The following is a 14,395-nucleotide window of genomic DNA, read 5'->3' as shown; positions in this document are numbered from 1 at the left end:
TTATTTTTAATTAAAATTTATCCATGCACGCACTTTAAAGAGTCACTTTTCTCGCGCGGCGTTTGTGCAAAGGAGCAGCGACATCGCCCCCCCACAATTTCTCGCTTCCCGGGGGCGGCGCCCCTTTCGCTTTTTTAAGCTCAATTCGGTTGACGTTCACTTCCGCCTCTCTGAGTAATGCGGTTGGACCACTTCTTGATTTTTCTCTTTGAGGATTGACGTCCGGCCTGGAGAGTTTCAGAATCAACCCTGAGTTGGGTTTTTCTGTTTTTTTTTTTTTTTTTAATTTGCTTCGGTTGCGTGGCCCTGATCGCCGATCTGCCCCCTGGCCTTTCTGTCTCAACCTCTACCAGACGCCCGAATCGCCTTGGGGGGGCACCTTGAACCCCAGACTGCAGTTTCTGATGTGGGAGGTCTGGGGTGGGGCCCTGAGGATCTGCATTTCTCACAAGCTCCCGGGTGATGCTGAGGCTGCGGGTCTGGGGACCCCGCTTTGAGAACCATTGGTCTAAATCTTCTCTCTCAAGATAGAGCAGAGATGATTCGGGAGTTCCATCCCTTTTTTTTGTTTTAGATGGTGGTAAAATACACCTGTCCCCGTGAAACACTGACTCCCACCCCTCCCCCAGCCCCTGGCCCCCCATCCACTTTCTGTCTCTGTGGATGTGGCTCCTCTGGGGACCTCCTGTGAGTGGACCACACAGTGTGTGTCCTTCTGTGTCTGGCTCATGTCCCTGAGCATCATGTCCTCCAGGTCCGTCCACGTGGGAGCAGCTGTCAGGGTCTCCTTCCTTTTTCCTGACTGAGTAATATTCCACTGTGTGGCTGGACCACATTGTGTGTATCCATGATCCATCAGTTCCCTGGAGCATTTTGGCTCCTCCACTCTGCTTACCTGCGGGAGCCCTTTGCCCAATCCCGGGCAATCCTGTTCTCCATCTCTCCCCTTTCTTTGATTTGTCTCTTTGTTTTGATGGATAGCATTTCCGAAGCATCTTTCCACTCCCTGGGTCTGACTGTGACCTGCTCCATCTTCCTGTTCCCCATCATTGCATTGCCAAGCACCCCAAAACCCAACCTTGCTAGCCTTCCACTGGCTTCGCCAGGCCCCGACTCAGTGACAAGGGGCCAGGTCTCTGGAGCTAGAAGGCCTGGGTGACAACATCCCAGCTCCGTCCCTCACTCGCAGGGCGCCCCACTCCCCCACGCACCCCCAGCAGAAATTGCTAATAACCAGTGAAACTAACAGCAACATTTATTACTCCCCAAATCATGACCTTAAAATTAATGACCACCTAGTCTTATCTTTCATAAATTCACCATTAGACTTTAACGACAGTATTAACACAATGATTCTTGAGACAATACACAAAGATGCTGTTTCAGGGCCCAATTCTTTGCGTGATTCGAGCAAGTGGCTCCAGCTCTCTGAGCTTCTGTTTGCTCATGTGTAAAATGGGGTGACAATAGTTTCCGTCGGCTTGATCCATATCATCAAATATTCATTGTCTTTGAGGTGTTAGATTCTGTGTTAGGTGCTGGGAATATACGAGTAGTGAAAAAGGAAAACAAAGGAAACAAAAAAACAGCTCTCTAACTTATGGAGATTCCACAGACAGTCACCTTAGCACCGAGCCTGGCATTTCATAATAATATGTCACTACTTATAACTTATTTGTTATTACATTGTACATATATATTATGCATGATATTTGTAGGTTACACATTAACATTACTTTTATAACAATATATTAAGTTTTTTGATAACATGTCTATCATATATAATTTACGTTGAGCAGAATAATAAAAATTGAACTTATTTATTTTACATTATACATGTCATATGTTATGTATGATATTTGTGAGTGTCTATTAATATTACTTAGATAATAATGTCATATTAATTTTAAAATAATGTCTGTTATATATAATTTATGTTGAGCAGAATAATGAAAATTAAACTTATTTATTTTACATTATACATAACGTTACATATCATGTGTGATATTTGTAAATTATATATTCATATTATTTATGTAATAATATCATGTTAATTTTTAAAATGTGTGTATTGTAATATATACCATTTATGTTGAGCAGAATAATAAAAATTAAACTTATTTTTTACATTATACATAACGTTACATATTATGTATGATATTTGTAAATTATGTATTAATGTTATTTTACGTAATAATATCATGTTAATTTTTAAAATAATATTATGTCTATTGTAATATATATAATTTATGTTGAGCAGAATAATAAAAATTAAACTTATTATTATAAATATTTACATTAAAACATGTGAAATAAGCAGATGTTCTTTGTAGTAGGAAGGTAGATAGTTTGCTAGTTGTAAATATTATTTGTATTGATTATGTGGGATATTGCTAACAGACCGACGTTAAGTGCGGGGAGCGGCGCTGCACTTCCACCCCCCGGGCGCGCGGGGGCGCACGAGGCGCTGGGAGGCCCGGGGCGCACGCAGGCCCCGCCCCCGAGCCCCGATTGGCGGCGCGCGCGGTGCGCGATGACGCGCGGCCCCGCCCCGCCCCCGGCCCGCCCTCCGCCCTGCGGCCGCCGGCGCTTGTTGTTCGGCGCGGCCGCAGTCGGCTGGCAGCCCCGGGGCGCCGGCCCTGCCGGTCCGCGCGGCCATGGAGCTGGAGGTGCCGGACGAGGCGGAGAGCGCCGAGGCGGGGGCCGTGCCCGCGGAGGCGGCCTGGGCGGCGGAGAGCGGGGCGGCGGCAGGTAACGGTTCCGGACCCCGCTCCCCGAATGGACCCGCCGGCCCCCCCCCGCCGGCGCCCAGTGGACCCGTCCGAGCGCCGAGGGGCGCGGGGACCCGGGCCGGAGCGTTCCACTCGGGGCGCCCGCGGGGGGGGGACGGAGCGCCCCGGGGATGGGGCACCCCGCTTGGGGGCCGGGGGATGGAGCACCCCGGGGATGGAGCGCCCCGGGGATGGGGCACCCCGCTTGGGGGCCGAGGGATGGAGCACCCCACGCCGGGTCCGGGGGATGGAGCACCCCGTCTCGGGGCCGGAGGATGGAGCGCCCCACGCCCGGGTCGGGGGATGGAGCACCCCGTCTGGGGCTGGGGGACGCCGCCCATTCCGGGGGTCCTGGAGGTGGGGCGCCGGGCCGCGGGTGGGTGCGGGGCCCCATCCTGCAGGCTGTGGGTGGAGCAGCCCCCTGAAGACGGATCCTGACCTCCGGCGTGACAGCCCCTTGGAGGACGCGCGGTGGGTGGGCGCGCTGCCTCCTGCCGAGGGCGCTCGGGGACGACGGCCCCCCCAATCTCGTCGGCGGGGCGCTGCTCTGCGTGTGTGGGCTGCATGGTGGAGCCCCCCAGCCCCGTTCTGGTGGGGGGCCCTGCTGCCAAGGCCAGGCGGGGCATGGCAGGGAGGTGACAGTGTCCCAGATGTGCGCCCCTGCCTGGACCCGGTCCTCGGGGCCGCTCACCTTGCTGGTGTCAGCTTCCAGGCCTCGCCCCTTCCCCCAACTAGCGCTCACCCGTGGACCCATCTTAATGGTCAGGGTGGCTGGGGTGGAGGTGGGAGGTCTTTGAGACCATCTGGGTCAGCCTGCTGACGGTGTCCTCTCCTTCTGTGGAAGTCACCAGACCCGGTTTCCAGGGCAGTGGTCGTTCTTTACCATTCTGGGCCTCAGTTTACCTCCCTATGAGAGGAGAGGTCTGGGACATGAGGTCCAGAGGACTCTGCAGTGTGGGGCCTCAGCAAGCAGATGGCAGAGGAGGAGGCCCCCCCGAGCCTTCTCCCTGGCCCCCGGGGGGCTGTGGGAGCCGTGTAGGGACATGGCTTCCTCCTGCCTCTCGCCTTGGCGTGCCTCCCTGGCCCCCGGCAGAGCAGGTGTGGGGAGCCAGAGGCCTGGCCCAGCCCAGCCCGTGGCGCCTGCCTTGCCCCGGGGCGGTGTGCAGAGCCAGCCGCAGCCCAGAGGAACGGTTCCTTGGTTCCTTCTCGGTTGCGATCACACGCTCCCTAATAGGAAGTTTCCGGTGCACAGAATCCTCTGCTGCCCCCAGCAGCTCGGGCCCCGGCCGGCTGAGTCCCTGTAGACACCCACATGGGCACCCAGCCTCCGTCTCCCCCGGGCCTCCGGAAGCTTCCTTGGCGGGCGGGGAGATGATATGCTGCCTGGGAGTTGGGAGAAATGTCTGGAGAGAGAGAGCACGAGCGTCCCCCGGGCTCCGAAAGGCTCCCGCCGCCTCCCTGCCCGCTGCCATCTGGACCCGCCTGGCGGATGACCCCGTTCATTCATTCCCAGCATCCAGTCGCCTCGCCCTCGTTCCGGGCCGGTGGCCTGGCTGGGGACTCAGATGAGGTCCTTCGTAGCCCCCTGCCCTCCGCCATCAGCCCTCGGGCCTGGGCTGGTCGGAGACAGGATGTCCCAGACCCGGGGGCCACACGGAGGCCGCGCAGCAACCATGTGTCTTATCAGGGGCTCGGGCGCCGATCGGGGCAGAGAGAGGTCCCGGCTGTGGCTGGGCCCGGGCACGGGGACCTCAAAGACACGGCTGGCCCCTCCCGCCTGCCCCCAAAGTCTGCAGAATTAGGACTCCCCCGCCGATGGTTTATCTCACTCCCTGTACGCGGAGAGCTGCCTGGCCCCTCCAGCCCCGGTTCTCCCCGCGCCAGTGCAGCCCTGGTGAGCGCTGGCTTTCACGCTACATCGTCCAGATGTGTCAGCGGTGCCGGTGCGTGTTCCTCGCCCAGATGACATTTGGGCTGGAAAATTCTTTGTTTGGGGGCCCAGGATGCACTGTGGGGGGCTGAGCAGCATCCCTGGTCCCCACCCACTCAATGCCAGGAGCTCCCCGAGTCGTGACGACCACAGACGTCCCCAGACGTGGCCCTGGGTTCCCTGGAGACGCAGTCACCCTGGGCGAGAGCCACGGTGCTGTATCTCTTATTCTAGAACTTGCTCGCTCTTTATCCGTAAGAATCTGGATTTTTTCCCCACGTCGGTATCGGTTATTTGCTTAGAGAGAGGTCGGTGCCGCGGTGAAGAGGGTGGGAGGCCCAGGCTGCCTGGGTCCCGCTCCGTTGCTGTGTGACCTCGAAGGGCAGACAGACGCCATGACCTCTCGGAGCATCAGTGTCGCCGTCTGTGCAGTGGGGCGGTCATGGCCCTCCCTGAGTCACCCCAAGTATGTTGGGGTGCCAGCCACTGCCGACTCCACCAGCCTCCTGCTGGGGACATCCCACTTGTTTCTGGAGTGGCCTTTCGCTGTCATAAGCCAGGCCTGAAACTGGGCGCTCCGTTTCCAGCGGTCAGAGTCCCCGCCTTGGGGTGGCTGGGTCCGGGGCAGGCAGGTTGCAAAATGACTGTCCGGTGCCCAGTGGCTTTCCGGAAAGGTCCAACAGGGGTCGAGGGAGACTGTCCCTGTCCCGCAGCCTTGCCAGCTCCGGGTGTTGTCGCCTTGGCAGTTCTGGCCCATCTGACGCGAGGCAGGACGGAGCTCCTTGGCGTTTAGAATATGGTCACTTTAAACGCCCAGCTCCTTGCTCCTGAGCTGGGTCTGGAAGGGGCCTGGTGGGGTCTCCATTGGCCTCCGAGGGCCGCGTGGGGACATCTTGGGGTGTATCTGGGGGGGCTTGGACACGTTCTTGGGGCCGACCGCCCTGGCCCAAGGGCTGCCTGTGGGCTTCGGCCTGCGCTGTGCTCGCTGTTTCCGAGCTGTTTCCCTCCTGGCCTTCCTGCGTCCGTGACATCTCAGCACCGTCGGCGTCGTGCCCGCTCCCCGCCCTCCCACGTCGAATGTGTTGGCCGCTTCTGTCCGCTCTGCCTTCCAGACGGACCCGGATCCACCCACGTGCCCCCCCGCCTCTGCCGCCACCTGGTCCAGCCTCGTCATCCCTTGATGGCCTGGTCCCTGTCTGTGCCAGTGCCCCCCACTGCTCGCTCCAGAGGCTCCCACTAAACACTGAGTCAGGGCCCGTCCTCCTCCGCCCACAGCCCTCGGGGGAGAAACTGAGTCCTCCCCGCAGCCCCCCAGGCCCCACATGACCTGCCTCATCCCCTCCCTGCCCTTCCTCCTCCCTCTCCCCCCTCCCCCTCCTCCCTCTGCTTCAGCCATACAGGCCTCCTTGCTGCTCCTTCCAGGTGCCAGGCCTCAGCCTGCCCCAGGGCCTTTGCACGGCTGTTCCCTCAGCCTGGAACACTCGTCCTCCATATCTGTGTCATTTGCTTCCTTTCTTGTTCAGGTTTTGCTCCATTGTCCCCTCTTCGGTGAGCCTTCCCCTGCATTTGGGGAGGTCTGAAAGGGGACAGGAGGCCAGCGCAGCCCAGCAGAGGCCTGTGTGCTTAAGGACAGCGAGGGCCAGGAGGGCCTCCTCTGTAGCCGTGAGCGAAGGGTAACCGGGGGTCGCCACGTCCCTTGTCCCCTGGGTGCAAGTCAGCGCCGTGGCCTTTGGAGGCAGAAGGCCCCCGTTGGAATCCTGCCCGGGCTCTGGGACTGACGGCCTCGGGCCGTTCCATGGGAGCCCAGCCACCAGCTGGGGATGCTCCGCCTCAGTGTCTCTGTCTGTGACACGGGCGTGGGCTGGGCGGGGCGGGTGCTGGGTCTCCCTCCCTCCTCGGGCCGGGTCAGAGGGCACTGCTCGGGAGCCCGTGCGGGCGGGGCTCAGTCCTCCCATGGTGCTCACTGAGCGCCGCCTAGGGGCAAGGTGGGGTCCTGGGTGCCTGGGTCACATCAGTGGGGGGGCGGTCAGGGTACGGACGGTGAGCAAGTACACAGATGAGACCCAGGGTCCGCCGACAGTGGCTGGAGTCCGGCCACCACCAGATCTTGTTCATCAAGGTTCCTGGGCCCCCGGCCATGCCCATCGTGTGCGTGTCGTCCACATGGCCTCCCGCTCCCACGGCAGAGACCGAGTCCAGACGGGCTGCAAACTTGAAAACATGCCCCTTCTGCTCCTTTTTGGAAGATGTTGGTCGAGCCCTGAATGAGGCCACGCTGGACGATGGGTGCACGACCCAGGCGCCCTGGGATAGTGGGTGCCTGGGACCCACTGTGGCCGAAATGGTCAGGGAGGAGGGGACCCAGTGAGAAGCAGCAGCCGTGGGTTAGCGTTCAGGCAGAGGGAACAGCCCGTGCAAAGGCCCTGAGGTGGGAAGGAGCATGATTTGCTGGAGCCACAGAAGTGGAGTCAGTGCGGGGCCTGATGGGCAGGGCCAGCCACGGGGCCAAGCAGCCACAGCGGCCGCGCCCCGGGCTCCCTTCTGAGCTCAGTGGGTGGCGCTGGCAGGTTGAAGCGGGGCCGTGACACCGAGTCACGTTTTACAGAGTCCTCGGCTGCTTCGGGGGGAGGAGCTGCTGAGGGCTGGCGTCCAGGAGGGGGGGGCCGGGGGCCTGAACGGCCCGAGGAGGTGGAGGGAGGAGAGGGGACGAGGAGCCCCGGGGGGTGTTGGCCTGAGCCCCACAGTTGGCGGGGTGGGAGGGCCCGGGAGGAGCCGGCGGGGGGCGCCCACGGGGGTCCCCACGGCTGGGCAGCCTGAGGCTCGGGCTGGTTCCACCCCGCTCTGGCTGGGGACAATGTGTCTGAGCACGTGGCTTCCCTCCTCTCTGCCTCAGTTTCTCCTTTGAGACTAGGCAGTGGGGTCCCGAGTTTCAGGGGACAGGCGCAGGTGTGGCCCGCAGCCCCCAGGGGTCTCAGAGGTGACAGCTGTGTGACGGGGGCATGCACAGATGTGGCGCCAGGTTCCAGAAAGGGCCTCGGCCCCCTCCTCCCTGCGCCCCCGCCGCCGTGGCCGAGCCACATGTCCCCTCGCTGTGACGCTGCAGGTCGAGACCCCGCTGGGGATTTCGTGGCTGCGGCCAGCTGCTCGGGGCCCGAGGCGGGATTACTGACCCTGGATTAGCCGTAGGCCGTGCCGGCCATCGGGCTGGGGCCACCCAGGGGCCTGAGCCATTGTGAAGGGGACCCAGCCTCTGGCTTCAACTGAAGAAAAGGACCCTCAGCATCTTGTCACAGCTACTGTCCTCTTGGTCGCACACGCGTCTGCATACGTTTCACGCTGGTGTCCCGGCGGCCGGGGGGCCGTGCTAGGCGCTGGGGAGCGGGGCGCAGCCGGGGCGTCCGTGTCCACAGCACCCACTCGGGGCCTCGGCTGGGCCTGACGGGTGCTGCGTGTATCCTGGGGGTGACGGCAGTTCCTGCAGGCAATGAATGGAGGGAGAGAGAGGTGTGTAACACAGCATGTGGGGTGAGTGCCCAGAGCAGAGAGGGCAGCAGGCGTGAGGGGGCCTGGCTGAGCCCAGGTGGTCGGGAGGGGGTGCGTGCGAGTGGAGATCCACAGGAAACAACGGGTGTGTGTTGTGGAGATGAGGGAGAGGGTTCTAGGCAGAGCATACCGCCTGTGCAAAGGCCCTGGGGCAGGCCCGGGCCTGGCGTGTGGGAGGAGCAGCGAGGAGCCCCGTGTGGCTGGAGCAGAGGGAGGAAGGGGAGAGAGGACAGGGAGGGGACAGGGCAGGTTGTGCGGAGCCTTGGGGGCTGCAGGGAGAACTCGGCTTCCCCCTGAGGGAGGGGAGCCTGGAGGGCTGTGGGCGGAGGAGGCCAGACGACGCGGGGGCTCCTGGTGCCCTGTGGCCGAGGCTGCGGGGAGGGAAGCCTGTGGGATGAGGAGGGAAGCCAGGGACCAGGGGCGATGCGGGGGGCCCAGGCAGAGGCCAGGCGAGATGAGCGATTCCGAGTAGGTTCTAGAAGCAGAGCTGACAGCACTTGCTGGTGGGTCGAGTGTGGGAGCGAGAGAGAGCAGCAGTGGTCACCCCAGGTTGTGGGCCGCGTCCCTGGAGGACAGAGCCACCCTCAGCTGAGATGGGGACACGGGAGCAGCGGCTGTGGGGACGGTGGGCCCAGCGTGGCCGTGTTGAGTGTGAGACGCTGTGAGCCCCATGTGGAGACGGGGCAGCCGACCTGAGTCTGGGGCTCAGGGATGGGGCGGGGAGGGCTGTGGGCGTGTCCCCTTGCCTGGAGCTGTGACGTGGCAGTTGATGTCCCCGTCCCCTCTCAGTTGGGGGCCAGCTGGGCGCTGTGACGGGGGGTGGGCGTGGGTGGGGGAGGGGAGAGCAGCAGGAGGGCCGAGAAGCGGGGTCCCAGTAGCCCTGGGGTCAGGCTGTTCAGCCGCTCCGTGCCTCAGTTTCCTCATCTGTACAGTGGAATCACAGATGCGCCTTCCTCTCGGGGTTCATGTGAAGCTAGGAGGAGTCAGCCTGCAGGAAATGCTCAGAACAGGGCCTGGCACGTGGGGGATGCCCCAGATACGGGGCACATAGGTGCCCAGCTTAGCCATGTGGGGGGCGCCAGGGAGGGAGGGGGCGTCCCCCATCTGTTCAGGTGGCGCCATCAGCCTGGGGTCCCACCCAGGTGAGCAGGTGCCGTGTGTATCTGTCAGTGCAGCCCAGGCCCTGCTGCGTGACGAGCATCCCCACGGCCCAGCGCCCCTCCCTTGTCTGTCACCTGTGCTGAGTGTGCACGTGGGGCCAGCAGGGGCTGTGCTCCTGGTGGTCACTCGGAGACCCGGTGACGGGGCTGCTGTCACCTCGAGGCACTCTGTCACCTGGCAGAGGGAGAAGGGCACCCGAGTTGCGCCCTCATCTGGAAAATCTCCGTCTGGGAGTGACCTGCCCGCCGTTGCTGGCAGACTCGTCACATGGCTCACCTGGTGCCAGGGGTGAGGACGCACGCACCCTGGACAGAGGGCCGGCCGGCTGCCCCTGCGCCCCCCGCGCTTCAACGTGGGCGCTTGGTTCTCTATGTTTTTACCACAAATACCTTCTTTCTGTTTCTCTCGTTTATTTGTTCATTTTTGACGATTTTCCTGGGTTTATTCTGTAACTAAGAATATTTTCACGTTGCTCTGAATTCACAAAGGGTGGAGAGTCCCCGTTGACATGGAATCTGCCCTCAGCCTGTGCCGGGACCCAGGCGGTGCCCACGCACAGTGACGGGGTCGACGTGCGTGCGTCTGAGACAAACGTGAACCGTGTGCGTGTCCCCCAGTGGCTCCGGGCGGTCTGTGCTTGGCCGGCCCCTGGGGGTCGGCAGGGGCCGTGGGCCTGTGTGTGTGTCTGGGGGGGTCTTGTTTGCACGTGGGAGGCATGCACACTTGTAGGTGCTGACGCTCGAGCGACAGTCCCCCGTCTGCAAGGTCCCGAGATGTCACAAGCATCAAAAAATACAGAGAACGAGAATGCGCGGTTCCTCTGGGCCGTGTGAGCCGCTGGGGTCCCCCGGCAGCGGGGGACAGCGCCGGGTCTGGTCCAGTCCCCAGCCGCTGCCGGTCTGATGGCGCAAAGGGACATCTCGGCATCATTGTGGTTTCTGTTCCTCTTAGCGTGAATCAGAGGAACCGCTCTTCACGTGTTGCTTCCTTTTTCCCGTGTTTCATCTGTGTTTTATTAAACATATTCCAGCGAAGGGAGCAGAGTCGAGTCTGGGAGACAGTGACTTGCCCCCTGGGTAACACGGGCAGCGGCTGCACCGCGGGGGGCTGTCCCTTGCTCTCCCCCAACGATGCTCTGTATTTTGTCAGAGCTGGAAAATGGAGCATCACCCACTGGGGAGGCAGGCCCGTCGCCGAGGCCAACGCCTTGTTGCCTGCCCTCCAGCAAGCCTGTGGGCGCTGCTCCCACCTGTCCTGATCCACACACACAGACCCCTCTTCACTGCTTGCCCCCATCCCTGCATTTAGTTGCACGCATCTCAGCTCTCACTTCATCTTCTGGAAACTGTGTGCTTGTATCTTTTCCATGTTCCATTGGATTTTCAGGCTTTTTCTTATTGACTTGTAGGAGCTCTTTACATATGATGGAAGGTTTTTTTTTTTTTATCTACGCTACAAGTGCAAGCAGTTTTTTCCCATCTTCTCTTAGGATGATTACTAATGGCAGGCAGGTACTTTTGGTTTTATGTGGTCAGATTTATCAATCTCTCCATTCATGGTTTCCCAGTTTGGTGTCGTGGATGGAAAAGTCTCTGTTCTGAGGTCATAATTAAGTTTTTCTGGTACTTCTGTAGCTTCATTTTCTTTGAGCACTTACCTTCTTGCTGTATTTGGGGTTTATCCTGGCATCAGGTGGACAAGGTTTAATCGAACCGAGCTTTTCCAGGTGGCTCAGAGTTGTCCCAATGCCACTTTCTGGATCATCTGCTTCCCTCGCCCATTCGAGACGCCACCTCTGTTCCAGACCGACTTCCTGTGTGTGGCTGCTCTATTTCTGGCCCTCATCTGGCAAGTCATCACGAGCTTTCGGTGCCAAAGCGGCCGGCGGAGCCGTCGGCGGCGGGAAGTCGGCGCTTCTGTCTCGCCGTCTCCGTTCCTGCAGAGCTGATGACCGGCATCGCAGACGTTTTCTGTGCCCGTCCGTCCCCGTCTCCGCGTGCATTGGTCTTTGTTCAACATTCTGTTTTGAAGACTTCTTAGCTGGCAGAAGGTGTTGCAAGAACCCCACGCACCGCCCTTCCCTGAGGTCCCCCGGCTGGCAATGCTCTGCTGATTGCTGTCCCTCCGAGTGTGTGTGATCTCGCGTGTGTGTGCGTGTGTGTGCGTGAGAGGGATGTAGTTGGGCCATGGCGAATCCGTTGCAGACACGATGCCCCTTGTCCCTAAATGCTCACAGACGGTCGATTCTCGTTATTCGTGGTGCTTCTGCTCCAGAAAGTCGTTGCGACACTGAATCAGCGAATACGGGGCTCCTGCTCTGGGGAGGTTCCCGCGGCCTCTGGTCGTGACGTTGTCCTCGAGCCGCCGACGCCTGGCCTGGTGTCCGCGTGACTCTGTTTGAAGACGCTGTGTTTACCGTGCTCGGTGGCCACTCGCCGCTGCGCCATGACCTGCCTGCATCCCGGCCCCGCATTTTCCCTGCGAGGCGCCTCCGGGCGGCCTTCTGGCCCTGGGAGTGCCGGCTGGCGCCACAGCTCTGAGCCCGGGGGCTGTTCAAACAGCAGAATCCGCTACGGAAGGATGAAGATGCAGAAGCCACAGCCTTAAAGAGGCCGCAAGAATGACTCGTCTCTGGCCTGAGCTGGAGCAAGAGGGGGCATCGCCTGTCCCCTCAGCTGGGCACACGCGGGTGGGTGACCGAGGATGGCCGGGCAGCCCGTGACATGGACGTGGTTACCGTGGATCTTGGCCAGCGAGTGAGGGTGGATACGTGCGCTGCTGTCCCCACCCCATCCCAGTCCTCTGCTGCCTCCTCCAGGAAGCCCACCTGGTGCCCCCCAGCCGCCCACAGCCTCATGGGACCTCCCATGTGGCAGTTGTCCACCGCCCCACGGCTGGCTTTGCCCAGAGCTGAGGGCCCTGGACTTTGGTGGCAGGGCCTGTGCCCAGCACAGACAGGCGTGCGGCTGTGTTTGTGGCCCAGGCGGTGAAGATTCTGGAACCTTCTTTCTCTTAGGGCCTGTGGAGTTCTGGATTAATCTGTGTCCCCCCACCCCCCACATCCTTTATAGGGCTTCCTGTTTACGTCTCTGGAAACACGTTTAAAAGCTCTGTACAGTGAGGTCGAGTTGTGGGGAGCAAAGTGGGCAGAGAGTCGGGGCAGGTCTCAGTGTTGGCGGGGGAGAAGGGCTGGCAGCCGGTCAGGGCTCTGCCCCCAGACTGCCCCCCACCCCTATTCTCACTTCCCAGCTGCGCCCACCCCTCCACCACCCCAACCCTTTCTTTGCTGTTCCCGGAAAGCAGCCTGTCCTGTCACCACAGGGCCTTTGCATGTGCTGCCCTCACACTGAGAATTCAGCTCTCTCCTGACCTTTTCCCTCTGGAAAGGGGTCACATGTTCATGGCACAAAGTGCAGGCCTGGCTCCGCCCCCAGGCCCACCCCGAGGCACCCCTGTCACCAGCTGCGTGTGTCCCCTTGTGAGGCCCTCAGCCACGCACCCGCTCCCTGCACACCTCCTGCATCGTGTTTGTAAACAGACCTTGTCCTGCACTTTGGCTTTTTTCTAAACACTTTTTGGTAAGAGCTTTATTGAGATGTAATTCACATGCCACACATTTTACCTAAACTGTACAATTCGTCAGTTTTTTAATGTATTCACAGAGTTGTTCTATTACAAGTCAATTCCAGAACATTCCATCACCCCAAAGAAGCCCCGTCTCCATGAGCATCACCCCTACCCCCTCCCCAGCCCCTGGCCCCCACGAGCCCGCTCTCTGTCTGTGGATCGGCCTATTCCGGACGTTTCCCGTCAATGGGGTCACACCGTGCGTCCTTCTGTGTCTGCTTCTCTCCCTGAGCGTCGTGTGTGCAGGTCCGTCCACGTGCGGCTGTGTCAGGGCCTCGTTCCTCTTCACGGCTGCGTCATATTCCAGCGTGTGGGTGGACCCCGCTGTGTGGCCGTCATCTGTCGTTGGGCACTGGGGGTGTCTCCGCCTTTGGTGGCTGTGAATCTTCCTGAATGACCTTCTGTGTGGACAGACGTTCTCATCTCTCCTGGGGGGGCACCTGGAGCGTCCTTGTGGGGTCAGACGGTCCCTCTATGTTTAACCTTTCGAGGACCCGCCATCCTGTCTCCACAGCGGCCGCACCGTCTCCATCCCCACCCGCCGGGCACGAGGCTCCCATCTGCCCCGTCCCCGCAGACACTCGTCACCGTCCGTCTGTCTGATCGTCGCCGTCCCGGTGGGGGTGGGCCGGTCTTTCTGTGGTTCTGATTCGCTTTTTCCCGACAATGAGTGACATTGCGCATCTTTTCCCGAGTGTCCGGCCTGTCGTGTGTCCCCTGGAGCGGCGTCCACTCAGATCTCTGCTCGTCTCAGCGGAGTCACGTGTCCTTCTGCCGTGGAGTTGTGAGCGTCCCGTGTCGTGGACACAGTCCCCTCTCGGGCGTGCGAGTCACAGGCTCCTCCTCCCGTTGGGGTCGGCTTTTCGCTTTCTCCAGGGTGTCCTTTGAAGCACAAACAGCTTTAATTTTGACAAAGTCCCCTTGCTCTGTTTTGTTTGTCCCCGGGGAGCTGTCCTGTGTCCGTGTCAGGATCAGCGGCCTGTGGATGCGCAGGTTCCGTCTGGGCTCTCGGCCGATCCGTTCTGGACGGTTCCACGGGCCCCAGCCCAGCTCTACGAGCGCCTGTCCTCTCTGGGGTCCGGCGCGGCTCTGCGTCTCCGCCGCGGTGGCTCGTGTTCTCTGAATGGCTGTGTGACGCCCCGTCGTGGGCCTGCTGGCCGTTGTCTCATTTGCCCTTGGCTCTGTAGGGAACACCTGCTGTGTGCGGGCCTGGCGGGAAGAGCGTAGCTGCTGGAGCCAGAAGGAGAGGCCAGCGCCAGGTGGCCTGCCCTGTGCCCCTGCGATGGGGTCCCCCCTTGTCGCGCTCTCCTGAGCAGCGTGAGTGACACAGATGTTCATTCAACAACCACCTCAAACACCAGCC

At 60.4% G+C, this 14,395-nt stretch overlaps 1 protein-coding gene across 6 annotated transcripts in view; it reads left to right on the top strand.

The window, feature by feature from the left end:
* The first annotated feature begins 2,556 nt into the window (after positions 1-2,556).
* Positions 2,557-14,395, top strand: part of PIP5K1C (phosphatidylinositol-4-phosphate 5-kinase type 1 gamma) — a 48,553-nt gene continuing 36,714 nt past the window's right edge. For all 6 annotated transcript variants that reach the window (XM_070491720.1, XM_070491718.1, XM_070491717.1 and 3 more), the window contains exon 1: positions 2,557-2,751. In XM_070491720.1, the coding sequence (XP_070347821.1) occupies positions 2,658-2,751 (94 nt within the window). In that variant the 5' untranslated portion in view covers positions 2,557-2,657. The remainder of the gene's footprint in view (positions 2,752-14,395) is intronic.

The sequence above is a fragment of the Equus asinus genome, chromosome 20 (assembly GCF_041296235.1).
Source record: "Equus asinus isolate D_3611 breed Donkey chromosome 20, EquAss-T2T_v2, whole genome shotgun sequence".
Taxonomy (NCBI): Eukaryota; Metazoa; Chordata; class Mammalia; order Perissodactyla; family Equidae; genus Equus; species Equus asinus.
Note: the sequence above shows the minus strand (reverse complement) of the source record. Positions and strands in the feature narration are given on the sequence as shown.